General features: G+C 45.2%; 2 protein-coding genes across 3 annotated transcripts; both read left to right on the top strand.

Moving 5' to 3' along the window:
* Window positions 1–431: 431 nt before the first annotated feature.
* pygo2 (pygopus homolog 2) lies at window positions 432–5,832 on the top strand. Of its 2 annotated transcripts, none has more exons than XM_079288101.1 (3): window positions 432–1,428; window positions 2,048–2,100; window positions 2,260–5,832. In XM_079288101.1, exons 1-3 carry the CDS (start codon window positions 1,377–1,379, stop codon window positions 3,982–3,984), a joined length of 1,830 nt encoding a protein of 609 aa, XP_079144227.1. In that variant the 5' UTR covers window positions 432–1,376; the 3' UTR covers window positions 3,985–5,832. The 2 variants fall into 2 exon arrangements, with proteins under 2 accessions (XP_079144227.1, XP_079144228.1); XM_079288102.1 differs by having other exon boundaries at window positions 432–587.
* Window positions 5,833–6,645: 813 nt separating this feature from the next.
* On the top strand, window positions 6,646–24,652 carry cgnb (cingulin b). Its single transcript, XM_079288100.1, has 20 exons — window positions 6,646–6,731; window positions 10,487–11,597; window positions 11,679–11,761; window positions 11,870–11,939; window positions 15,214–15,311; window positions 15,540–15,666; window positions 15,765–15,977; window positions 17,630–17,778; window positions 19,340–19,460; window positions 19,729–19,941; window positions 20,121–20,219; window positions 20,794–21,051; window positions 21,143–21,313; window positions 21,807–21,968; window positions 22,128–22,217; window positions 22,321–22,404; window positions 22,497–22,615; window positions 22,763–22,871; window positions 23,951–24,114; window positions 24,286–24,652. Exons 2-20 carry the CDS (start codon window positions 10,503–10,505, stop codon window positions 24,404–24,406), a joined length of 3,546 nt encoding a protein of 1,181 aa, XP_079144226.1. The 5' UTR covers window positions 6,646–6,731; window positions 10,487–10,502; the 3' UTR covers window positions 24,407–24,652.
* The last annotated feature ends 1,642 nt before the right edge of the window (window positions 24,653–26,294 follow it).

A 26,294-nucleotide genomic window follows, 5' to 3' on the forward strand; every position in this document is an offset into this window, starting at 1 on the left:
CCCATACGACTTAAATTGATAAAGTTGATAGTTATGTTAATAATTTGATGTTGGATGTTAATTAAATATTAATATTAATGTCACTTCATAATGTGTTTACTTGGCTGTCTAATTAATCTCCACTCCTTTAATTCGGGTATCGTTGGGAAATGGTCTGTTTTGAGCTGCTCCACATATACAAGTGATAGGTATGACACGTATTCTGTCAATTTAGTAAAATACTATTAACCACGGTTATACAGATCGTTAAAAACAAAAAAAAACATTTTAATAGTATTTACTATACAACACAACCTGTGTTTTAATCGCTATAATGTTTAATACTTTTTAATTTCATGAAGCATACATATCGACTCCCCCATGTTTGTGATGCGATGTAACCTTCCATGGTGCGCGATACTCCTGCTTGCCCCTCTTTGTCCGGTGGCGACAGTAGGCCATGATAATTATGGCAAAATTTGCGTTTTTGAATGAATTATAGTTGAATGGTGGATCAACAAGCATACACCGTGTGAGGACTGGTTTCTGGCAATGACACACCAGAGAGTTTCAATTTAAAGGACAGCAGAGAAAGCAACGGAGAAAGGGTACAGTTTGCTTCCAAGACAGTCTGCAAGATGGCTAGCTATCTTCAGTGGCATGCTAACGTTAGCTAGCAAGCTAATGTTAGCATAGTAAACAACAGTTTTCAAAACATGATCAATTGCTTTATCTTATAAATGCTGTGATAAGTGGAACTGAGTGCACCTTTTCACAAATGACTGTAGAACGGCACATCACAGTTTCGGATTAATGTTCCAGTGTTGCCGCTACTGGGGTAAAATCTCACCGCTGCTAGCAAGCCACATTGAGTAACGTGGCTAGCTAGTTAGCCGAGGTAGAAACTAGCTCGCGTTAGCTAGCTGGTGGACTTCTTTGCTACACATCTGTAAGTGATCATTTACAGAGGGAGGTGTGGGGGGGGTGCTCTTGTAACTTGCTTGTACTGACAGTCAAGCCAGGTAGCGAGCAACCAGTTTCACTCAGCTAGCTGGATCTGGTTTTCAACGAGGCGAACTTGTGCTAATAAATAACGTGAACCAGCTGAGTTTTTACCTGACGTTTTATTTGGTGACCAAATCCCGGCGTGACAGACACCGTGGCGAAATATTTTGCAGCAGCAGCAACGGAGTTTGCAGACCTGGGCCGGCGTTATAATATAAAATACGTGTTACTAACTGCTGTGATGATAACCATTTTAACGTGATTGACATGACCTGAAAGCAGATTCCACCCACTCGGCTCGTAGCCTTCAAGACGTCGTCATTTTTTGTAAACTTTTTTTTTCTTGCACATGAACGGTGATATGCCACTTCACCGACAGTCATAATTAGCTAATGGCTGCCGAATCGGGGAAACTACTGGCGGGACAAGGAAAACGAAGCAAAGGTAGGAATAAATTTCACCCATCTCCCAATCAGACCGGAATCATCCATTACTGCGCTGCAATGGGCTGCACTGGTGCTGTCAGCAACTCCCTTCTCGCCCCCCCCCCCCATGTGTAAACTTCACGACTGTCTCCGGTGGTGGCTGTTTCTCACAGAGTGGATCTGTGGACGGGGTTCATGTCTATCTTGCTATAAATGTTCCTTCAACTCCGTTTCCTCGTTCTCATGTCCTCGTCTTTTCCTGTCCCTCATTGACCTTACCTCTTCTGCCTCTTGTTTGCGGCCTCTTTCCCTCTCGCCGGGGTCATTTTTTTTCTCGATTCCAAGGCTTCATATCCTTGGTGGTGATGGCGCCTGGATGTTCAGCATCTTGTCCTCATGCCAGTCTATGTCCCATCATTGAATCCATCTCAACTGTTGGACTTGGGGGAAAAAAGAGGGCCTAGGTCTAACGCTGCTCCACTCTGTCACTCAGGGGTATTGGCCAATCCAAATGTGATGGTGTGCTTGATTGGTGGTGGACCAATAGAATAGCATGATACATGGAATCCTGTTATTATTATGGCTAATATTACATTTCTCCTTTTCCCACCCCGTCCCTCCATATTCCACTCTTTCAGCTTCACAGATGAAGAGCCCGGAGAAGAAGAAGGCGAGGAAATCCACCAACCAGGTAATGGTTGTTTTTGGCAATTTGATTACTTTGCCACATCAAAGAAACATTCTCTCTTTATGCGTTTGACGAGTGGACCACGAAGACTGCGAAGAGATCGGGTCTTGGGAAAGCAATAAAAACAATCATTCTGTATTTTTGTTATCCTTTTTGTTTTAGGCGGCAGGATTCTCCCACCTCACGGAGTTTGCACCCCCTCCTACCCCCATGGTGGACCACCTGGTCGCCTCCAACCCCTTCGACGATGACTTCGGGCCCCCATCCCGACCTACTGGGACAGGTGCACCAAGCAGTGCTCCATTTATCCCCAGCCCAGGTGGAGGAGGTGGGTATGTCGGTGGGGGCAGAATGGGCGTAGGCATGGGCTTCATGGGAGGCCCAGCTGGACCAGGCGGTGGCGGCGGCGGCAGCCAACCTGGACGGAGGCTACCGTTCGGACCTCCATCCAACGCTGGTCCTCACCACCAGCTTAGCTTTGGAGGAATGCCTGGCTTTGGAGGTGGTGGGGGGGGAGGAGGGGGTGGGTTCCCCCCTGGTGGCCCTTCTCAGTTCAACATGCCCCCAAACTTTAGCCCACCCATGCACCCCGGGCCAGGATTCAATCCCATGTTGTCTCCAGGGGCTATGGGAGGTCCTGGGGGAGGGGGGCCACCCCACCCTAGGTTTGGCATGCCTCCACAGCAGCAACACGGACAGGGTGGACACCCATTCAACAGCCCACCATTACCTGGTGGCGGAGGTCCCAGAGGGCCCCCGCATGGCCCCCTGCCTCCTATGGGAGGAGGCATGGGTCCTGGGATGAACATGATGGGTGGCATGGGCGGTGGCCCCGGAGGCAACATGGTGGGTGGGTTACCAGGTATGCCCCCTCAAGGACAGTTCCCTCCCTCGCAGGATGGACCCTACCCTGGCCCCAGTCCGCCAGGGCCAGGCAACGAGGATGTAAAAAACTTTGGTGGAGGAGGGCCTCCACCTGGGCCTCAGCAGCAGCAGCAGCAACAACAACAACAACAACAGCAGCAGCAGCAGCAGCAACAGCAGCAGCAACAGCAGCAGCAACAGCAGCAGCAGCAACAGCAGCTTAGCCTAAATCCTAACGGCCCCCCTCCTAATAATACCCCTCCTGGCCCTCCTAACTCCGGGCCCCCGCAACCAGGAGGAGGCTTCCCTGGCCACCCTGACGTCCAGCAGCCCAATTCCAATACACCCGGTCAGCCTCCCTCAGCACCTCCGCAGCCTAACTCCAACTCTTCTCCTACTGGTCCCCTGAATGGACCAGGCCAGCAACAGCATCCACCGCCCAGTCAGCTACAAACCCCCAGCAATGCAAACACCCCCAATTCTAACAACTCTACCCAGCAGCAGCAGCAATCCACCCCACCGAACTCTGCCCCTGGCTCCACTCCGTACAACCAGCAGAACAACACTCCCGGTGCTGGTGGTCCCATGCCAAATGCGGCCCCCAACCCGGGTCAGAACAGCATGACCAACAACAACGGAGGCAACACTCCTGGCAGCAACCCCAATCCCCCCTCTAACTCCACTTCGACCCCAAACACCCAGTCTCCGCTGCCCCCCGGCCCCGCTGCCCCCTCGACCGGGCCTGGCACCGGCCCCGGAAAACTCGGCGGCCCCGGGATGGTCTTCCCTTGTGGCCTCTGCATGGCGGAGGTGCACGACGACCAGGACGCCATCCTGTGCGAGGCGTCGTGCCAACGCTGGTTCCACCGCGACTGCACAGGCCTGACCGAGCCGGCGTACGGGCTGCTGACGCGAGAGAGCGCCGCCGTCTGGGCCTGTGACTTCTGCATCAAGACCAAGGACATCCAGGCCGTGTTTGTGCGCCAGGGGTTAGGCCAGCTGGTGGCCGCTAATGAGAGTTGAGGAGTGGGTGACAAAAGGAGGAGCATGGAGGTGCTTCACATAAGGATTTGTCCTTATGTGAGATGTTGATGTAGAGATGTAGAGATGTTCTTTGCTTTGATCGAACTGAATGACCTGTGTGTCATGTCAGCTACTCGCTTCTCTTGACTAGCCCTTTACTTGTTCACTACACAGAGAAACACACTCATTGACATTCATGCTTATATATAGCATGTCTAACCCCTAACCCCCCACCCAAAAACGAGTCAAAAGAAATGATGAATGTCAAACTACACAGTCCTTCAGACATCTCGACTGCCAACCAGCAAAGCACTGACACCAAAACACTACCTCACACACTTTGTGACTGACTGGCACCGACGCTCCCGCGATGACTGACTGTGATCGACTCGTGCACCACGGGAGTGTGACGACATTTCAAACACACAAACCCACGTTAGACGGAGAACGTAATGTTGAAATATTCTCCGAGTGTGTATTGATGCAGTGACTCAGATCATCAGCGTTATTCTCCATTTTTCTTGGCTTTAAATTAATACATGATATATACAATCTTTAAAAAAATGGAGAAAAAAATAAGTGAAAGAGTGCCTGAAAATCTAAAAGGGACCTTGTTTCATTCATGAATTGATTCACAGCTTTATTTGCCATCAGAATACATTTTATCAATAGCCTATCACATTGTCCTTTTACTGCAAGCAAGTGGAAAGAAAATCGAAAACCACATCAGTAGTATTTTGTGAAACAAAAGTATTTGGGTGGGGGGGGCATATCTTTTAAATTTAAATTGGACTCCGTTCCTCCACACACGCACACGTACACACACTTTGACCACGTACAGCTGTCGTTTGGTACCCAGTGCTGATTAACCCAAAGGAGACCCCGGCCAAGATTTCATCCACTTCACAGATCTAGTTGTAAATATGAGGACAAAACAATTGTGTGGAACTTCCATCAGTTGTGAACATGCTACAGAGTTGACCAATGAACAAAAAGAATGAGTTAAACTTATGTGTCTTGGTTGTATACAGTACGATGTTTTGGCTTTTTTATACAGTACATTTGAGTCAACCATTTCTTTTTATCTCTGCCGTACACATGAATTGTGAAGTCAGTGCTTTTGGATGGTGTTGGCAAAGCAAGTAGTGTCATCAGATGTGCATAGTCCTTTAACAAAAAAAAAAGAGTTGGACGGGGGGTGCATGTGAACCAATGCAGTAACTGTCTGATCTGTTTATGTTTATATTCTGGCCTCTGCGCTGCAAGAGGCCTTGAATTAGACCAAATAACTTAAGAGCGAACAATTCCCATTTTTTCACATTTCTGTCACGGTATACGGTGTTTATAACTATTCTTCCCTCTGTCAACTCTTTACTTTTCTTTATTCAATGTCCAAGTTGCCTTTCTTTTTCTTGCTCTCTCTGCTGTTCCGTTTCATTTTGTACTGGTATCTGTGCTGTGCTCTGCTCTGGCGCCTCCTGGTGGAACCAGTGAGTCCCACACCAGGTGGGGAGGGGAAGGTACTGAACTCTGAAGTAAAGACAGAACTTTTTTTTGTACTTGTCCATGTCTGTTTTTATTCACATTTTTTTATTTGTTTGCTAATTGTTGTATTAAAATGAGGGTTGGAAAACCCAACGAAACGGGTAACACCGTCATATCTTTGTCACAAATGCCCAGAGTGACACCTACAGTTCATTTTATTAACTATCTATGTACATTTGTTTCCTAGGACATCATCAGAGGTTTGCTTTGAGTTTAGAAAAGTAGCTCAAACTTAATTGTTCGGGTCTGTACATTCTTAATGTCCTAAAAATGTCCTTGTAAGTTTCCTGAAAAGAATAATAAAGTGGCTCTAATTCTATAGGTAAAATAGAGAGTGGTCAATTGGTACACTTCAAATTCATTGCAATAAAGTAGAGAATTTGAGTCAGCCTAAACATACAGAAATAGACAGTCTGTCAAGAAGCAAACACTCCAACAGTAGTGAATAGTAATGTTTCCAGAGAGAAATTATTATCATTATATTTGACTTTGTTTATAACTGGAGCTACTCTCTGGCATGTCTCTCTTTTGCTTGTAATTACCAAATAAAAAAGTTCTTGCTGGAAAACTTCAATCAACCAAATACAACCTCAACACATTATTGGGATATTATTTGGATATTTAAGATGAATTTGTGTGAGGGTCTTTACAAAACGTTTGAGTTCACATAGACACGAAATATACCCTATAAATTCAAATTATACAGTATAAAGTATGTAATTAGCCTTTTATATAGATGAGTGAAGATGGCTGATCATAGGTTATTTGGAGTATTAGTATAAATACGATTTTTCCCTCCAAATTTCTTTTTAATCCAGGTCAATTATACACTATTTCTATCATATATGCAATTCAGTGGCCATAGGCTCCAGTGGAGCTACAGACAGTCAATGAGCATGTTAACTGAACGGAGTATGTTCCTGTGCGATGAAACTGAGCCCACAGCAGGCACCGCCTCTTCGGGGAGCCGCCCACCAATGAAGTCGGTCCTGAGGCGGGACGATGACTATCCGATGTGCTTGCAACAGGTTGCACTGGTATCGGGGAGGGAGGGGGAGAAACATTTCCCGGTGTCCTCAGTCCATTTAGTATCATCTTCTCATCCCACCAGCGCGGCACAGAGCCGCTGTCTCTGTGAGGACTGATACAGGAGCGCTCACTGAGGAGGGAGCAACATTTCGGGCTTCGGATCATCTCTGCAGGTGCGTCTAGAATAATTATTATTACACAGGTGCCGACTGTGTGCTGAACACTTACTTTTTGTGGGATCAGGTGCTGGGGAAGTGCAATACTGTAAGCCCCCGTTTTGCTGAGCGGGCGTTTAATCACATTTGGACCAGCAGAGACGGACACCTGTGGCTTTGTGATTGGATTGAACCGCCCCCCCTCTTTCCTGCTCGCGATAATGCCCGAGCATCGGGGTTTGTGAAAGGTTTGGTCTCCGCTGCCTGTAATCGGATCTGACTGCGCGGCGCAAAGAGGATATGAGAGGTCATTGGCAGGTAAAGGCTTCAAATGGGGTGCGTGGGGAGGGAGGCAGGTGCGTCGGTTTGTTTACCCTCGTCGCTGCGCTCGTGGGGTCTAACTGGCGCGAGTATACAACCCGGTGGTTTCGACGCGCACCCGATACTGACTGACCGGATGGGTGGGTGTGACGCAATTGATCCAGGAGCAGACAAGGTGCGCAGGGGCTTACTTTGCGCTCATGGTTTCTCCGAAGTGAAGTGCCTTTGTTGTGCTTATTGATCGGAATATGAAAGTGATATTATTTAGATTGTCAGTCAAGCTGTTTTGATAAAATATCACGCGTGCCTAGAAAATACAACGCAGGCTTTTTATTCGTTAGATGTCAAGTCCTTTGGTAACAAGTATATCATCAGATGTTGGAAGTCTCATTCTTTTCAGTTGAATTCAAAATAAATTGCTCCAGAAATAGTCCTGTCCTAAAAATGTGTGCCTGGGGGAAAACTTCAAGCTCTATTTGAGGTGTTTACGTAAACATGTACCTTTTAATGAGAGACAAGTATTTCCAGGTTGTTGCTGTTTTACACAACCTGCACCTACCCCTCAAGCACTGCCTGCAATACTGGCAACTGTATAGTCTGCTTTTCTGTTCGCCCCAAAAAGAAATGCCAGGCGTTTAAACTACATGTTTTTGGTCTCAAATAAGGCTGTGTATTTTCATGTATTACTTTTATTGGTATTGTATGGGGATATGGTCACATAGAGAGATTGTTTTGCAAAATTCGGCTTCATCTAAATTATTATTTTTTCCAAAGCAAATACAAATAACTTCATAACAAACATGATTTTACAATTAAGGTTTATTGTTACATTTGTGAATAGTTATATCCGATGTAATACACAATCACATAAGCAATTGTATTGAACATGAATCTGATTATTTTACAGAGTACAGATACACAGTCCTCGTGGTTTACAACTAATGATCATTTCCACTGTGGATTGATCCATATGTCACAAAGTATTGACAATCTTAGAATCCTAAAGATATCCAATAGAAATAAAACAGAGAAAAGCTTTTGCAGGCTGGAACCAGTGAACGTTTTGTTTTATTCACTTGAGTACAATTACATAAATTGTCCGAATTGTTTCTAAATGACTTCTCTGTTTGTTGATAAATCAACTGATCTCACGTAAAAGGCCTGTTGACATTGATTTCCACCAAATCAAACAGCCCAAGTGTGAAAGTAGCTCGTCTTCATCATGCCGAAGGGCACGATACTCTGTGGGAGAAAGTTGAAGATCAGAGGTTGTGGGAACAGGGGAAAATGAGCTGGCTGAGGAGAAAGGGAAGAGCGATGGCAGGCAGGCCCGTTCGGTGACATTCCTGTCTCTGTTGACCCAGCCATTCCTTGTGACAAGAAACAGCAGCAGGAGAGGAGGTGAACCTGTTGTCACCAAGCAGTGCTCGGCTACTGGTTGGTGACAACAACTGAGCCTTGAAATCCGTATTTGCCCAAGAACACACCTGGGAGCTGTGTGATCAGCAGCGGAGGGCTGAGCTCCGTGACAATAGACGTTCACATTGTCCTTTAAAAAAAAAAAAAAAAAAAGTTTTTCCAACATAGCTGAGGAGTAACCCTCAGATTATTGTTTTGATATCCAGTGTGCAGCACAGTTTGCAAACCTTTTTTTGTTGTGGTGTTAGACGGGGGGAATTAGTTTGTTTTGCATTGTATTTTTAGTCTCTGTTTTTAGTTTGTCGTCGTTTAATGAGTCTCTTCACTTTGTAGTGACTGCCTGTGTGGACGCTTTTCCACATGCGTAGGCTTTACAGTTAGCACATGCCCTAGTGCTCCGTTTCCTCTTAATCTGTCTTTATTAATACAAATGCAAACCACGCGCGATGCAGAGTGCAAAGGGAACGTCTGGAATCCAAAGAATGTTTCCCAGAAAGACAAAGCCAGACTTTCATTCACCAATCCAACCCCAATGCCAGTTGAGGTGCTTCGAGTTACACTATAACCAGCGGTCAGTTAGAGTTTGTTACATTTGAATTCCTGTGAGAGTCACATCTGTCGGTGTGGACATCGGAAGCAGGCTGGGGTTGAAGTACGATGGTGAGCTATGCAAAGCCAAAATCTGATTAAGCGACGCTTAAATACAAAGATGAAGGTGTTCAGGGGAAATAACGTGATCATGTGGCAGCAATAACAGACACGTTTTAACGTGATTCCACATCAGTTGGTACTTTCTTTCAGATCAACTACCTGCTACCAGATGGTGAATGCACAGCAGTACCGTACATATGTCTGTGCACACCCTTTCAAGTGTGTGTGTGTGTGTGTGCGCACACTCGAGCCGGCGTGTGTTCCTACACAGCTCAAAATAAACAGTCTACGCCTGAGTGAGTCCACTCTGAAGTCTGGTGACTGTGGAGACTCTGGCAAAGACAGCGAGAGAGGAGGGAGGCCCATTCCTGACATCGCCCCCCAGTGTTTAATGCTCCGCAGAGCCCGGACAATAGGAGGAGTATTCACCTTCTCATCATACATGGTGGACGAGACATGCTTAGGCTGTACTAGTATTTATTTATGCTGATCATCGAATGCAATTGTTTTAGTTGTTTTTCAAGAAAACAAAAGCCACATATCCTGGTTCCAGCGTCTTAAATGTGAGGATTTGATGGCTTTCTTTGTCATGTATAATAAACCAGCATATCTTTTTGGTTCGACACCGATGCACTTACATATAGTTGGAGGAATCACAAAAGACAACATTTTAAAATAAATGATCAACGTCGAAGCAATAGAGGCCAAGATAAGCTGTCTTTTGTTTTTTTATTTTAAAATGATGGACCCTACATTTCCCCTCATGCAACGAATGAGTAGCACTCCACATGACCTGTTTACATGAATACAAAATAAAAATGAATAATGATTGGATGAAAACATCAACACAGTCAGGATGCATTTGTAAATTTGAGGCAACATACAGTGTTGATTACTGTGTGACACCCAGTCACACTCTTACTCTTTGTTTTCCCCGACTACTGAGCACACCTGGAATACAGTATCGACCTGTACAAAGAGCTTCTTAGTTGCATATTCCTCATGAGATGAATACAATTCATTCTCGTTTAGAAGCAATTAAACCTGTAGAGCAGCAAGAGAAGATGGCGGCTTCGTCAAGGTTAACCAGCAATCCGATATGATTGCCGAGTCATTGTAACTCCACCTGGGAAGAAGGAGTGACACATCAGGTTAGACGAGGCATCTAAGTGAGGAAGTATTTACTTTTTGCAAAGCCTGGAAACCTCAACAGGAAAAAGGACTAATTCACGTCTGAAAAAAAGGGGCCTGGGGATGTAATCATCTGCAGGTCTGTTCTGTTGATGAGAGAGAAAAGGGGGAATTTCATGTTCAGCCACTGATTCACCTCATTTCTATTTTTGCTGTTTTCCCCTCCCTGTCCGTCCAGGCTGCCCACACAGAAACCAGGAAGTCAGCATGAACACCCTGTCCACTGACAGGAAGCCTCTTGTGGATTACGGCGTCCAGATCCGCTTCATCAAGGACCTCCACGACACAGGCGGAGGTTATCCTGAGAAATCCCGAGGGAACAACAGCGCAATCCCTCCTTCCAATAAGTACGGGGTGGCAGTGCACGTTCAGGGAATCTCCGGACAGCCCTATGTGGTCATGAAAGATGGCGAGAAGGGGGACTCTTATGGAGTTCAGCTGAACAGCCCCAGCCCCAGTTCAGAGCCACCTTCACCATGCAACATCCTCCCCAAAACAAATAAAGGACCAGCAAACCCCTTTAGCCCTGCTGCAAATACAGCACGCTCCCCCGTGTCTGCAGCAGACGATGAGGTCAGGGAGATTTTTGGGAGCCCTCATAAAAGACCTCCAGGGGACGGTCAAGCAGGAACACAAGGGGACGAGGAGAGTGGAGCTCGCAGAGAAGCTGAACCCCGACACAAAGCAACTGCCCATGAAGCAGAGAGAAACAGAGATAGGACTAGTAATGAGGGGTATAACGAAGCAGGCCTGAAGCCTGTCAATTTCAACGGCACGGGACCCAGAGGGTTCAAGAAAAATAGCTCTGGTTACACCGGCTCTTTGGGCAGACGCAGTGGGAGGGGGATAAGCACAGATCCCCCTTCGGAGTCTCTCCCAAAACCTCCAGCATCAACTATTGTGGAACCCATCCCAGAAATTGACACCAACTCCCTGGCTCCCATCAACAAGCTCATCAGTAGGTTCAACACTGAGACGCCAGCCGGCGCCCCACAGACGAGAGGCCGCTCCGGAGCGAGGCAGAGGCTTAGGTTTGACGAGCACCGGCGGTCAAGAAGCCTCGATGCGAGAAAAGATGTCGAGCCCGAGATTCCCTCTCCTAGCTCTCCGACACCGAATCCCTACGTTCCCCTGTCTACATCCTCCAGGCTATTTGCTGCATCTGTCCCAGCGAGCAGTAGCCTGGGTAGCAGCCCTGCATCTGTTTCCAGGGTGACGGCGCTCGAGGCCGCCCAGCCGAGCTTCAAGTCACTGGGGAAGTTTGTTGCAAAGGACAACCATCCAGCTGTAGCCAAAAAGCCTGTGAGTACCAGTGTTTTGTGAGGCATTGAATTGTCTCTTTGTTTGGTGTCTGTTTTCTAACTCTGCGAACTCTGTTTGAAGGAGATCACTCTGAGGAATCAAAGCAAAGTCAACGGGGAGGAAGCTCAAGTGAAGCAGGCTGGTTACAACGTTCTTAAAAATAGGTAAATAAACAACAAGCGCGACATACTGAATGTCGAGAGACTTTGTTACTGCAGATGAATACATGTGCTTTTCTGATCTGACCCTCTGTCCGTTGTTCTCCTGATCAGCACCAGTGAGAGTGAGAGATACCGCAAAAGAAACATCAACCTCGTCTCTGAGACAAACGGCAGTTTTAAGGTACGACAAAACTTTAAAAAGCTTGTAAATTGACCTTTGAGTTGAGATTATTTTGTCACACGTCAATAACTTCTATTGTTAGTCCCTGTATTAAACCATCTGGTAATCATGCTGCGATTAATATCAAGTTCCAGACTTGCATTTAGAATTTTGCTGGTGGCGCTCGTCTACTTTTTGGAATACAGATGGTGCCGTGGGTAATACTCTTTTCCGCTTTTATGCAGAGAGTTGGATCGAGATATGGGTACAACTCTCATGTCTGTAAGGAAAATATTGAGCTACAACTAGCAGCAGCCTGTTAGCTTAGCTTAGCATAATGACTGGACAGGGGGAAACAGCTAGCCTGATTGTCCAAAGGTAGCAGAATCTACCGTGCGGATTTAGCTTAGCATTAAGACTGTTTAGACTCTAAGACATCGAACCTTAAAGCTCCTCACTTCACAAAAAGTTTGGCAAAACGATTACACACAATTTACATTATGATAGAACATAATCATATTGGATTTTGTTATGTGTAGGTTCAGCATGTTGGTCAAACAAAAGATGTGGTGTCTGGGATGGCCGTCAACAGAGCAGCTCTTGCAATGAAGCTAACAGATGGTTGGTGGCCTGTCCTCTTTTCTGAGGATATGAAGTTTCTGTTTTATTCACTTTGTCTCCAAGGATCCTCTCTTGGCGTGCCAAAAAATGTGAAAACATAAAGGCGCATGCTGAGTATTCCTCTGTCAATTTCGGTGCCATCTTTGCTCCTTTTGTGTTCCTGCGAAACCTTATCAAAAAAGATTGTGCCACGTTTTTTTTTTTATGAACACCAGCGCACCACTTCCTTTAAATTTGCATCGTTTTGCATAAATCTACATACAGAAGTTCGTCCTTTGTGTCCTGGAGCTTCTCATATTACATGCTCTTGATTATGTATGGAGCCCTTGTTATGTACTTCTCAGCGTGTTGGTGACCATGGCTGCATCTCATTTGTTTTTCCGTCTTGTCTCTTGGCAACGATGCACCTGCGGAGGAAAGCTGTTGATGGCTCAGTGTGTGTTGAGCTCGCAGTCATTGAGAGCCATCAATAATTGAGTTGGACTGGAACCTTGCACCAGCTGGGGGTTGGCTTGCCGGATGGGACAGATCTCTTTTGGAGCAGTCTTGTTGTACAAAACCTCCATGTTCTTCAGGGCTGTAACCATGCTGTCCACTTGACTAGATTTAGTTGCTGATTTTTTATTTTTTTTTCTTCCAGCATTCATCTCAGGCTCTTCACAAGCGATAATAGCCACTGAAACATCCACAGCCAACATCAAACTGCAGGGCGAAGGGGTTTACAATGTTTGTTTTTCCGCCTGAGGCTATTTTTTTTTTTTTGTCTTTCTCCAGCTCTGACTCGTAACCAAAACATTGCTTTTGTCTGCATGATGCCAAAACGTAACATCAGAGCAGGATCAGATGAGTGTGTGTGTTACAGAGGGATCGTCCAAATCAGTTTTAAAGCGTTTGTGATACAACCAGTGGCAGATAACTCTCTGAAATGTATGATTTCAGGGCGTTATCCTCATTTGGGAGGGTAATGCGAGGCATGGTTCGCATTCCCTCTGTACCACTCATGTCTGTGGCTCTTTCTAAGTGCTAGTGGTGTGTTTTGACTGGTCTAATGCAGCGTGGCCAGTTAATGTGTGTCAGTGGGAGAGTGATGGAGGGAATGCACTGCTGGTGCTGGTGTGTTGTTGGGTTGCCTTAGTCCAAGAAAGTGGTGAACGTGTGTGTTTGTAGAGATACTGTTAATTCCCTCTCAGGCTGTTTTATTTCAATAGATTGGCCATTCCTGTTTTTCATATGTAAAAGTCCCAGTCATGTATCCATGAACAATGTTTCAATGAAACTCTCCTGGTTGAGTTACAGTACAAAAGAGCAACGATTGCTTGTCTGTCTGTGTAAATGAAAGCGTAAGAGAATAAGTTAACTAGCACTCCCAGGGTGCATTTCGGCAAGAAACATCCAATCATTGAGCTTACAATTCTGCTACATGTGCCGCCAACAGTGACTGGAAGCTAACAAAGGCCAAACTGACGGACAAACCACGATTTCTCAGAGACAAAGTTGAGATGATTACAACTTATGGCCTTATGGCCTTAACACAATCCTATCTGGTTGTTACATTATCCTGTAGAGCTCTTTGTTTTTATGTTAAGTTACAATGAGGGTATTCGTTATAGAAATGTTTATTATAGGAATAAAGAACACTGAAAAACCTAGAACTAGCTTCTCCTCCCACTTTGCAACTCTTGGTCTGAAGTGATAACATTTACCACTGATTCGTGGCGCCGATAAGATTAAAGAAGCGACACTTGCGTGGGTCCTACCCCAATGTTGGGAGCCACTGGGCGAGGAGTTATCAAGAACAAACCAGCCATGACTTTAGATCAGACTTTAATGGAATCTATTTGCATGATGTAATCACACCATGCTTGAGTAGTTCTGCTAAGACTGCAGGGCAGGTCTCTTTCATTGTCGATGATTAATACACATAAGAACACAGCTGATGCAATTCAATCAAAGCGCTCAAACTAAATATATTATCTTCTACGAATTATCTCTTTGTGAGGACAGAGAGAACCCGAAATGTCCCAGAACGGAATTATCTGCAAACTGTCCTGCAGGGAACGAGAGGAAAATGAAACCAATCTGTACAAAATACATCCTCGTAAGACGCCACTGATAAGTGAGCACTGTGAGGTCCCCTGAGGAGCAAAACTGTTCGTGATCCTCGCTTTGTCTCTCTTCTTCTGCTCTCGTGTGTGCGTCCCCGTAATGAGTGTGTGGGAGGATCAGAGAGGGATCATGGGCAGGCTGCGCTTACGCCTCCTTTTCAACGAGAAGGAGCCTTGACGAGGGGCGGTGTGGGCGACGGCGCCCCGGCTCTGCAGCCTGTCAGAAAGAGTTGTTAATGAGAGGAGACTGTCTTTTTTTTTCTTGACGATGTCTGAGCACACTGGCGGGGCCTCCTCTCCCAAAAGATTCTTTTTTTTTCTACTGTCAGAAACTAGTGCAAGGAATCCAAGTCAGGGTTTCTTCTTTTACAGTTTCAGATAATACAGAGGGCATAATGCATTCGCAAGGTCGACATTGACACTCTGTTGTGATGTTTCCAGTCCTCCTCTGTGTGTGTTCATGCTCCCTTTTTGTCCTGTTTCTCTCCGTCTCACCCTCCCCCTCACACGCTTTCTCTCTCTCTCTCTCTGTGTGTGTGTGTGTGTGTGTGTGTCTGTGTTGTGTACAGAAAGGAGGATCTGATGGAAGCCTCCAAAAGGGGAAACTTCAGGAGCTTCAGGAGCAACTCACTTGCTGCAAGAATGAACTGCAGCAAGTGCAAGATGAGTAAGGGCGTGTGTGTGTGTGTGTGTGTGTGTGTGTGTGTGTGTGTGTGGCTTTGCAAGGACAATGTGTGCACTTAACGGCCCAACAATAAGCCTCCAGTTATTGCTCCTGTGGCTTTTTAATTTATTTTTTTGACACAGCATCATTTTACTGTTACATGACTGATGGGCTTGTTAATGTGTTTGGCGCTGTCAAATTGATAATGTGTGTTTGTGTGTGCGTGTGCAGACTGGCTGAGGAGCAGATGGACAGACTGGGGGTGGACTCTCGTCTGCGCCTACAGGAAGATCAGCTGGCTGAGCTTCAGGAGGAGCTGAGGAGGGTCTCAGAAGACTCGCCTCACTCAGTGCGGACGGTAGTTACACTCTTGGGGGAAACACACTGACACACATAAAACATTGCTGCACTTCTGCTTGTCCGTCCATCTGACTGTCTCTGTCTTCCTTTCTGCAGGACGTGATGACTCTGCAGGCCGACCTGGCTGAGGCTGCCATGTTGCGTCGGCGCCTGGAGGAGATTCTACACCAGAGGGAGCGGGAGCTGACGGCACTGAAGGGGGCGCTAAAGGAGGAGGTGGAGTGCCATGACAGGGAAATGGAGACCCTGAGGGAGCAGTACAGCCAGGACATGGACAACCTAAGAACAACCATGGAGCAGTTCACACAGGTGGATGGCACCATGCTTTGCATTTTGTGCACAGAGTTAGTCACATACAACTTTATTGCGTTTTAAGCCCATAAGTTCCAATGGGGTTGGAACTGTATTGCAGCAGTGGTTTATTAAACATCTAACAAAGAATAGGATCTGTTCAGGCTTAGCTTATGAGCTAAAAAGTTGGAAATAAAAGGAGTAAAAGCTGAGACATAAAAGAGTTATTCGACTAATGGCCTTGAAAAAGGAAGAGATTCTAATCTCAACTGGTTCAATAAAACTAAAAAAAGTGTTGGTAGTAACTGATGTCACTGAACCAACACGAGTGATTCAATAAACTGAACAAAGAACAAGCAAGACACTGATAAATACCACTTTAAAAGAACGGGTCAGCTGCAGCTCCAGTGTGTCTTTAAGTCCAGTCCAGCACTCCAGAAAGTCTTACAGACAGGTGCTCCGCTTCATAAACTGTGAGGGAAACTAAACATTCTGCACACTGCCGACTACTTGCACTCACTTTATAAATGAAGAAAGTGAGCAGCTTTTTCAGCGTTTATTTTTTTTATATTTTGGTTAAAAATAAGAGGCAACATCACTGACTTTCTTTCTTGCATGACATAAACTTGCACACTGACACATATTTTCACTTTCTCTCTGTGTGTCTTTCCTCATTATGCTGTGTCAGTGTCAAAGTGAGAGCCTGTAGATTACAAAGAAATGAACCAGGGAGGATTTATAACCTCTTTGACGTTTACAGCTAAACCAGCTGTCAAGATTTCTTTCAGCTTCTGATCACTGTAATTAATATTTGAATTCTACAATTATTCTACACTTTAATGATTTAGCTTGTTACATCAATGTCTGATTGTAGATGAAAAACATTCAGAACATTCTTCTTTTCGGAGAACAGTCGGGTTATACCCGTCAGGCAGTTTGTGCATTCTGCATCGGTTATTAAGACCTTATTAAATTGTGCTTTGATGTTGCATTCGCCCTGTTATACACCCAGGCTTTGTCTTGTCGTTGTATGTGCCAGTGTGCTGTCAGTGTATCATGGGGTCACGCTAAGCCCACTGTGCAGAGTTAGAAAACGAGAATTCTGCTACTTGGGATTGCGATGTAAAACTTTTCCAGTTCTGTTATAAAGTTTCTGCCAGTTCACTATTTTTGGAGTGTCGTACTGACGGATGTGGTGTAGAGGAAATGTGACGCATATATGTATACAGGAATAGATCATTAGGCAGATTCTAGAAACAGCAGTGTCAGGAAAAATATATCGTGCGGCTCGAGAGCAGGAAATAAGCAGACGGGTTGGCAGCTGCTTTTCATGTGGCGATTTATTTGGCGGGAGCAGGATTAAAGTAGTTGCATCGCTGTTTGTGGCAGCTCTATCACCCTCCATCTTCTCTGATATTTCGTGCTTCTTACGCAGAAGTATTTTTTTTAGAGGTTGAAGAAGTGCTGATGAAGTCACGTTCCCAAAGATCTTTATTTGCCGAAAATAGAAACTAAAATATGTGATAGATTTGGGTGTGTGAAACTCCTGTCTGAATCGCTGCCTTTTTTTTCACGACATGATAATGAGAAGGGTAATGAGGAATAATTCACCGTGACTCCCACGACTCATAACGTTATTTGTTTTTGTGTGTTTGTGTGCGGCCGTGCAGTCCCAGGACCAGATAGAAGAGGAGCGCGAGAGGGTGAACGCCTCCATGTTGACTCTGCAGGATGAACTGGAGGGCTGCAGAGATCAAGAAGAGCAGTGGAAGACGCAGCTGGACGTCGCCGCACAGGAGCTGCACAACAGCAGAGAAGAGTCAGTGTCTATATAAGCCTTTTTTAAAAATTCTATTAGTCAATTGTGGGCTTGGAATACACATTTCTTTCCGTATCTAACTGAGGATGAAAAAATAAACACTGCATCAGCATGAAGTAACGTTCAAAGACCGTGAATATGTGGATAAATCAATGTTCATTTGAAACACCTCAGATATAAGCTTATAGTTCTAAGATCTCACGCTGTACCAAACTGATTCTGGAGGCGCAACGGCATCAAACGCACTCTGATAACTTTTATACTTTTGCCACCAGTTCAAAGAATTTAAAGAGTTCACTGAAAACTTTTGGTTCTGGAAAAAATCAATGTGGATACACACTGAAGAAACTCTTTTTAGTTCAGTCTTCTCTGGAGTTATTGTTTTAATGCATGTCCTCTTTCACTTGACTCTTCATTCAGCAGCAGCGGGACGCACGCCACCAGCAGTCGAATGTGAGGCAGAGAATTAATCTCACTGTTTGGTTTGAGGAGGTTTAGCCTCAAATCAGCAGATCTAAACTTGAGAGATGTTCCCTAAAATCACTTGAATACAAACAAAATCCACTCTGATCATATCAGCGGATTTTGTGATATCTGATGATGTTGATCATTAGATCTGTGAACCTTTTTACTGACAGTAATCCAGTGATAATAAACCCAATCACTCAATCAATCATATCAACGAATCAACATTCAGAAATCTACTTCGTTCATTTTCTTAATTAAATCCATTTTTTTTTAACAATTGATTTTTTTTCTTTTTCAATCATTCAATCTTAACACATGTCCTGATTTAATTGCTATTAATTATAATTGATTTTGAATAAATAATTAATGCAATTTAACAATCGCACAAATAAAGTCCCTCTCAGATTGTAGTTGAGGTTTTAACGATTTTGCGATTTTGTGCTTTGTTTGTGGCTAGCCACTGCTAACTTTGGTGTGTGCACGTGTGCTTATGGCCTTGCAGTGTGTTTGTGTGTGTGTGAGTGTAGTTTATAGATCTACTGTTATCACTTTGTGTCTTCCAGAATAATTTATTGGATTTTCAAGAACAAAATGTAATACAAAACACACCTGACGGCAAAGATAGATCAGAGAGTGCACAACTGTTGCAGAGCAGTAAAACACTCAGGAGAGAGCATTGGACATTCATGGGGCACTGAAAGAAGCCGGGCCACAGTGCAATGCACCCCCCCCCCCCTCCCCCCCTCCCCATGCTATGTCTGCTGTGTAATTTGGGAGGTAGTTTACAAAAAAGCGTCAACAGCTCATCTGAAACCTTCTCATTCCCCTTCAAGACGAAGCTCAAGCGCCCCATTGGCAAAACTTGAAAGATTTCTCCATGCCACTGGTTAACAGTAGGTCTGGGCTTGATCCGCTGGAATGAAATGCATCTTCTTGCTAATAGGGGAATGCTTGTTCAAAAGTTCTCGCTGGACCCTTGTCAAAGAGATCCATTTGCCTGAAATGTGCAGGAACAAACCAGGATTCATTTGTATTTCTCTATGAACAAAAAATGTAGACTTTTTTTTTTACAACATCTTCTTTATTCCTGCAGGCTGCTGAAATCTCGTTTGCAGAGGGATGAATATGAGGGCGAGCTGAACGATCTTAAGGACTCACTGCTCAGCGCGCAGAAACAAACGCCTGCGTCTGCCGATAACTTGTCTTTAGCCGAGGTAATTCAAAGTAAGGCAGATTATGCTCGTCGTGTGGGTGAGATGCAGGGGCTCATCTCCTGTGTTTTACAGTACGACTGGTGTTTCTTTTCTTTAGTAGGGCTTTCCTCTAGCTGAAGCTTCAACGATCGTATTCATTGGTCCTGCATTCACACATAAATCCCCACTCACAAGCCCCATACTCGTATTGACACGTCGCTGTGTGCCCTGGCACATTTGTCATTCACGCACACACACACGTTGTTCATCTCCGATTGCTTATCCCAAGGAGCTTCGCCGTTGCCGTGATGATCTGAAGAGGGCTCGCGCCGATCTGGACAAACAAAAGGGCGAGTCGGACGAGAAGAGAGAGACACTTCGAACCCTCAAGAAAGCAAGTGGAGAGAAAGAGGCTGAGCTTCTGTCTGAGATCAGCAGGTTGAAGGTGGAGTCGCAGAAAGACAAGGCCGAGCTGGAAACGGCGTTCGAGAAGGCCAAGGAGGTGAGGCGTCGTCTGCCGTGATTTAGATGATAAAACGGATACAACGCAAAAAGCGCGATTGAAATGGATTCAGTGTACAAAACGAACAAGTTTGTAGAGCGTACATAGAGACGACTGTCATCATTTTAAAGTAAAGTTCATGCACTTCATGTAAAGTCTGCACGTTTCTCTCTCTGCAGTCATCAGTCGGGTCTTCAGGAAAGACTGTGGTGGACCACGGCGCCAACCTGGAGCTCCAGGAAGCAAACACTCGCCTCAGGGAGAGGCTGGCCCGCATGGTACTACACACACAAAAAAAGACACAGCTGTACACACATGCATGTAGACCGACGTACTGTACAAGAACAAAATAAATGGCCTCCCCCACACACTCTATTTTCAACCGAGAGATGTGAAGTGAATTAAATCCATAGACAAATTCAAACATGTAGGCTCAGAAAATAATCCCTTCGAGATAAATGTGAGCAAGATATGCGCATTGTGCTCCGTGTGCTCAACGTTCCCTCGCTATAGATGCTATAATCTTGTTAGCTTTGATGTGAAATGATCATGTGAAGAGCATAGTCGCACACAAATCAGTGTCAGTGCAAAGCCAACACAAATAAACATAACTTTTAGATCCGGAGGGAGATTTTGGTCTGGAGTTAGTATGCGGTGATCGGGGCAACAAAGCACAGACTGTACACGACTGTACTTTGAATGTGACAAAACTTATAGCCCTTTTTTAGTTGCCACTCTTCCTGTTTCACAGGCCGAACAGGTATATCAACACAATACCCACAGTAAATGCCTCATACTTATAGCGTAGTAGTGATAAAAACACACACGAGTGGATATTTTCTCGCTCTCCAGACGAGGCTTCACTCCAGCGCGCCCCGGAGCCCAGAGACTGAGGAGGCGGTGGAAGCTCTGGAGGATGAGAACCGCTCCCTGAAGACTCAGCTGGAGGAGGCCAAGAGAGGAGTCACCCGCGTGAGCAAGGAGAAGGACGAGCTGGCCCGGCGGCTGGAGGAGAGGGACCTGGAGAGGGAGGCGCTGAGGAGGGGCAAGAGTGACCTGGAGGAGCAGAAGAGGCTGCTTGACCGAGGCCTGGAGAAGATGAGCAAAGAGGTTAGGGCCCGAACTATGTCTCGTCTCTGCTGATATAGAGAGATATTGTCACTGACTGCCGTTTCTCTCGTCCTGCCTCCTCCTCTGTCAGATGGAGATAATGATGGGAGATTCCCGTCAGTCAGTTGCCACCCTTCAGACGCAACTTGAAGACTACAGGGAGCGCTCGAGAAAGGAAGTGCTAGAAGCCCAGCGCAACTGCAAAGACCGGCTGGTGGAGCTGCAGAGGGCTCAGAACATCCTCAAGGCCCAGCAGGAAGAGGTGAGGACAAATGGGTTGGACACACAGATCCTGTTAAATGTTATAAAAAGATTTTATATTGTTTAGTATGAAATACAAGATTTTCCCAACAGTAAAAACGTAGCTGATAGCCCGTTTTTCTTTTTAAAGTCCTTCATATGTATTTTTAGCCTTTCTAGTCATGCTAGCAGTACAGATCGAGGGATAAGAACGTCGGTCAGTAGGTTGGCCAGTGGGCTTTGTCCTGACTTAAATACCTCAACAACCATTAGATTGATGGCCCGTCTTCATGGAATTGTATGTATTGAATTTGTATTTGTCCTGAGCACTTTAAGGACTTCTCGTCCGAAATTGCCGTAAAAGTTAACGCTCTAGTGTTCAGGGAAATATGGAAAAAGAGCATGCATGCCCAGCAAACTCTAAGTTAAGGTTGGGGAGGGATGTTGAGGACAGAAACTGCTTTAAAGTAAGTGAACTACGAGACACATTCTGGTCCCCTCCATCTTGTTTCCAGGTTTCCCGTCTGAAGAAGGAGCTGCTGGTGTGCAGCGAGGAGAGAGACAGCGCCCAGTTGGAGAGAGACCTCTTCAGCAACCGTCTCAAACACTTGGACAGCGAACTAGAATCAGAGAAGAGCACCCACACCGACCGCTCCAGGGAGATCAGGGGCCTGGAGGTGAGGCTTTCCAGGTCAAAGTTCACCGACTGGGGTGTCTAAAGTTGGATGGGAGTAAAATTAGGGAGACAGTGATGTGTCAGCAAATGGAGTGAAAGGGTTGCGCTTTGAGTATGGGCAGATTGAGATGTAAATATCTGTCTGTCCGCGTGTTCACAGGATAAGATTAAGACCACGGAGATCGAACTGGATGAGGAGAGGAGCAGCGTGGAGCTTCTGAACGAACGCATCGCGCGTACCAGAGATCAGGTGCCACGTAGGAATATTTGAATACACATGCAAATAAGCAGGAGGCCTTTCTATTTGATAACAGGTGTACTTACACGGCCTCTTCATCCCTCCCTCCTCTCAGGTGGACCAGCTTCGCTCCGAGCTGATGCAGGAGCGTTCGGCGAGACACGACCTGGAAATGGACAAGAGCGCACTTGAGAGACAGGTACTGCTCCCTCATTCAGTCCCTGCACATGCACATGCATTCACACTTAAAATCAGTAGTTCATTCAGCTCACTGTCCCACTCCCCTCCCAGATAAAGGACTTGAAGTCCCGCGTGGTGGACATGGAGGGACACACTCGGCCCTCGCCTGCACTCAACCTGCTGGAAAACAAAATTCAAGAGTTGGAGGAGAGGCTACGCAGTGAAGAAAGGTATGGCTGAACACATGCGATGGCTCCAAAAAGAAGGAATCCTACTGGGGTACATTTGAATGAGTCTATTACAAAACACCTGGAAAGGGGCAAGAGAAAGAAGAAAAGTTCCATAACAACGTGTAAATTCTGAATTTCTCCATACAGAGAGAAGGCCAGTATCCAGGCCTCTCAGAGACGAATGGAGAGGAAACTGAAAGAGCTAAATGCCACGTTAGACCAGGAGAGAAGCCAGCATGTTGAGCAGAGAGATCAGGTAATTGTCCATATTTTGCATGTAAATTATCTTAAAGTAGTGTTTGTCTTGCCTGGTTAAACACAAAATGCTCAAACCGGATCTAACCAATTAATGATTATAGTTTGACATTTATTCACTTTCTTGAAGAGAGTCGGATTAGAATGTCTCTCTCTGTCAAATATGACGTTACATGCATTTGACAGACGCATTTGTCCAAAGCAAATAATGCAAGAAGTGCATTCAAACCATGCAGGTGTCTCCCTGTCCCTATAGTACAAATGCTTAAAGATTGAATTTTTGTCTTTGTTTTTGTTTCCTTTAAAAAATGGAACCAGCTATTCTGGCTCTGTCCAAAGGTAACGAAATCCACTGTGCACCTCAAGCTCACTATTTAACGCATTATATTTCGTCTTTTTTTTTTTTTTTGGACAAACAAGAGCTGTAGAGGTGCTGGTCGGTGGATTTTGTTTCCTGTGGATAGAGCCAGGCTAGCTGTTTCCCACAGTCTTTGTGCTAAGCTAAGCTAACCAGCTGCTGGCTTCACTCGAGCGACATACCTACCACACAGACCCAATCTTCTCATCTAACTCTCTGCAAGAAGGCACATAAGTGTATTTTCCAAAATATTCTTCTAATGTCAGACAGGAAGTATCAAATACTTTCCTGTGGTTGTCTCAAGTTTCCTGACAGTGTGTTTGTAATACTTAAGCAGTTTTTAATTATGTAGTAAGAATGATCTATAGATACTGTTTGACCCACACCCGCTGTTTAATCATTAATGCAGTTCAAACAGTGCTTCGTTGCTTCTTTTACGAAAGACTAATCTCATCCGTAGTCCTCCTGACCCACACCCAACCTGCCTTGGCCCCCAGGACGCTCCCTGACCTCCCTTCCCCTGTCACCTCTCTGCTGCCTCAGCCTTCTTTACATAGCCATGGCTGCTCCCCCACTGACCCACACACCTGTCAAACCCCTCGCCTTTTAACCCCTGCCCCGTCTGGCTACTTCCCCTCCACTCTCTCGCGGCCCACGTCTTCTTTACCCGTGACCTCCTCTGTTCCCCTCTAACCCCCTTGCCTCTCCCTCTCCATCCCCAGCTGACCCTACGCGTGAAGGCCTTGAAGCGGCAGGTGGACGAGAGCGAGGGAGAGGTGGAGCGCTTGGAGGGAGTCCGCCGGAAGGTTCTTAGGGACTTGGAAGAGCAGCAGGAGCTCCAGGAGGCGATGCACGCCAAAGTCACAGCCCTGGAGACTGAACTAAAGTAGGACTTGAGTTATCGTCTCATAAAATACTGTTGATTTACTGTTCCTCATGCGTCCTCTTTACACTAGGTGGCAGTCTATAGTAACTAGCTGGACACATGCCTGTGTTCACTTAGCTGCAATGTATGAAAGTTGAAGACCTGAGTCAGTGTTTGTTTGTTTTATCTCAGGCGGAAGTCACAGCACACGCATCGTGCAGCTCTGGGCTCCTCCACTTTAAGCTCCGAGGACGAGGAGGGTTTCTACGACACCAACGTCTCCTCCGTCCTGAACGAGACCACCAACTGCTAAAAGGAAGATGAATCAAAGGATTTCTTTCATTTCTCCAGTGCTTGTAAGATTTTTATCAAAGAGAGGCACTCAGGGCGTCAAGGACTCTCTTTGCGTGGAGAACTCGGTTGCCATGCACTACAAACTTGCCTTGCAGTTGTTCTTCGGTTTTATTTTTAGTACAGCGGTCCAACAGAGACAGGTTGTCAGGATAATTAGATTGCTTCTTTTTTTTTTTTCAGCTGTGATTGTGATTGCTTCACTGCTGTCATGTTTGTATCCAAATACAAGGTTTGATTTCATTTATTCAACTTGAATCGTTTCATGAAAGGCTCTTTGCTGCGTGTTCTTCGTATTGACTGTGGTAGCACATTACTGTGGCATGGTTTTACGTTCATACAGTAGACTCGCAAATTCAAACCAAAAATATTTTGTGATCTTATCCAGTCTTTCATGTGTTTGCTTGTGCATGATAAGTTACATCTGTCAGTGTTGTCAGCATCTCAGAGTGTTTCTTTGTGTATTGAGTGATATTAATCTTCTTTTTTTTTACCTTTGAATGTGACAATGACAGGCCATTTAAACTGAGCCTTTTATTTCTACACTGTATTAGCTGTGCATACCTGCTACTCAAGACAATCGAATACACCTCTCCCTAGACACTTTTCTACTTTAACCACCTCATTGATGATGTGGTTTGATATATATTCTAAACCTTGATTCACGTGCATGTTTTTACTCAGACGCCTTAAAAAGTAGCCTCATATCTTTATGTTCACTTCATGTTTCCGCATGTGTTCTGTTTATATGCTGCTGCTGCTGTAATGCTTTGAATCGTATTTCCTTTGCTCGCCTGTGTTTGTGTCTCCTGTGCATTCCTGTTGAAAGAATCCTCAGCTGAGTCTTGGAGGTGTTCCACATTTCTCTTGGTTGCACCTGTCTGATGATGATTGGTATTTCCTACTGACATTTTGACGGCGTCGTTACATTTGTAACACGCCACTTTTCAAATTGTACGGGGGTGAATACAGGCAAGGATGCTATGAAATGTATAATGTTTGTTAAACTGCTGGTGACGTTTTTGATGAATATTTTAAGTACATTTTTAACCGTGTGTGCAATTAAAAGAGGTATACGTATTGTATTTGTTCTCTTATTTTCTTGATTTCATATTATTAATAGTATACAATCAAATTTTTTTTTAAGTAGATCCCCTTCTAATGAGCTTTAATTCTAAGTGACAAGGCACAAAATCCAGTACTGGTTCTGTGCAAAAATGTATTCAGAAGTTGATGAATCAGTTGATTCAGAAACTGGTACGAGGCTCCAGCAGACTGAATTCGACAAATCAAGTAGATACCTCTCAAAGTTTCTTTATTTTTAGTAAAATCTCTCTTCTTGCTACTATCTTCCACAAGAGGAGGGAAGTTTGTGCTAGAAAGACTGAGAAAATTGGTGAACAATAATGATGACAGCAACAACTAAATCAACCAATTTTCACGTGGGCACCTCATTTTTGTTTTAATACAGCCTTAATAAATTGTTCACAAACTTGTTAAAATGGTTCTACCTAAATAAAGACCAATTATCTTTTTCCACGTGGATGTAAAAGTGGGTCAGAGGATGAGGTGACCTGTTCAGCGAGATGCTCTAGCCCTCCCTGCCTCCTTCAGATTCAGACACGTTTTAGAGAAGTTTAATTTGATTCTAACCCAATGAATGGCAGCTGCGTGAAGCATCACATCCCGTGGGTGTGGCCGTTGCCTCATACCCGCCTGGTCTGTGTTGTGTCTCCGATGGAGGCGTGCCAGTTAGCGGCAGGTCTGAACTGCTCATCCCCACTTTCACTCTATTAAGCCTGCACTGTCTGCACCACTTCACTGCACATTGTAGTTTTCCTTCATGACAA

This window comes from Melanostigma gelatinosum (assembly GCF_949748355.1).
Source record: "Melanostigma gelatinosum genome assembly, chromosome: 17".
Taxonomy (NCBI): domain Eukaryota; kingdom Metazoa; phylum Chordata; class Actinopteri; order Perciformes; family Zoarcidae; genus Melanostigma; species Melanostigma gelatinosum.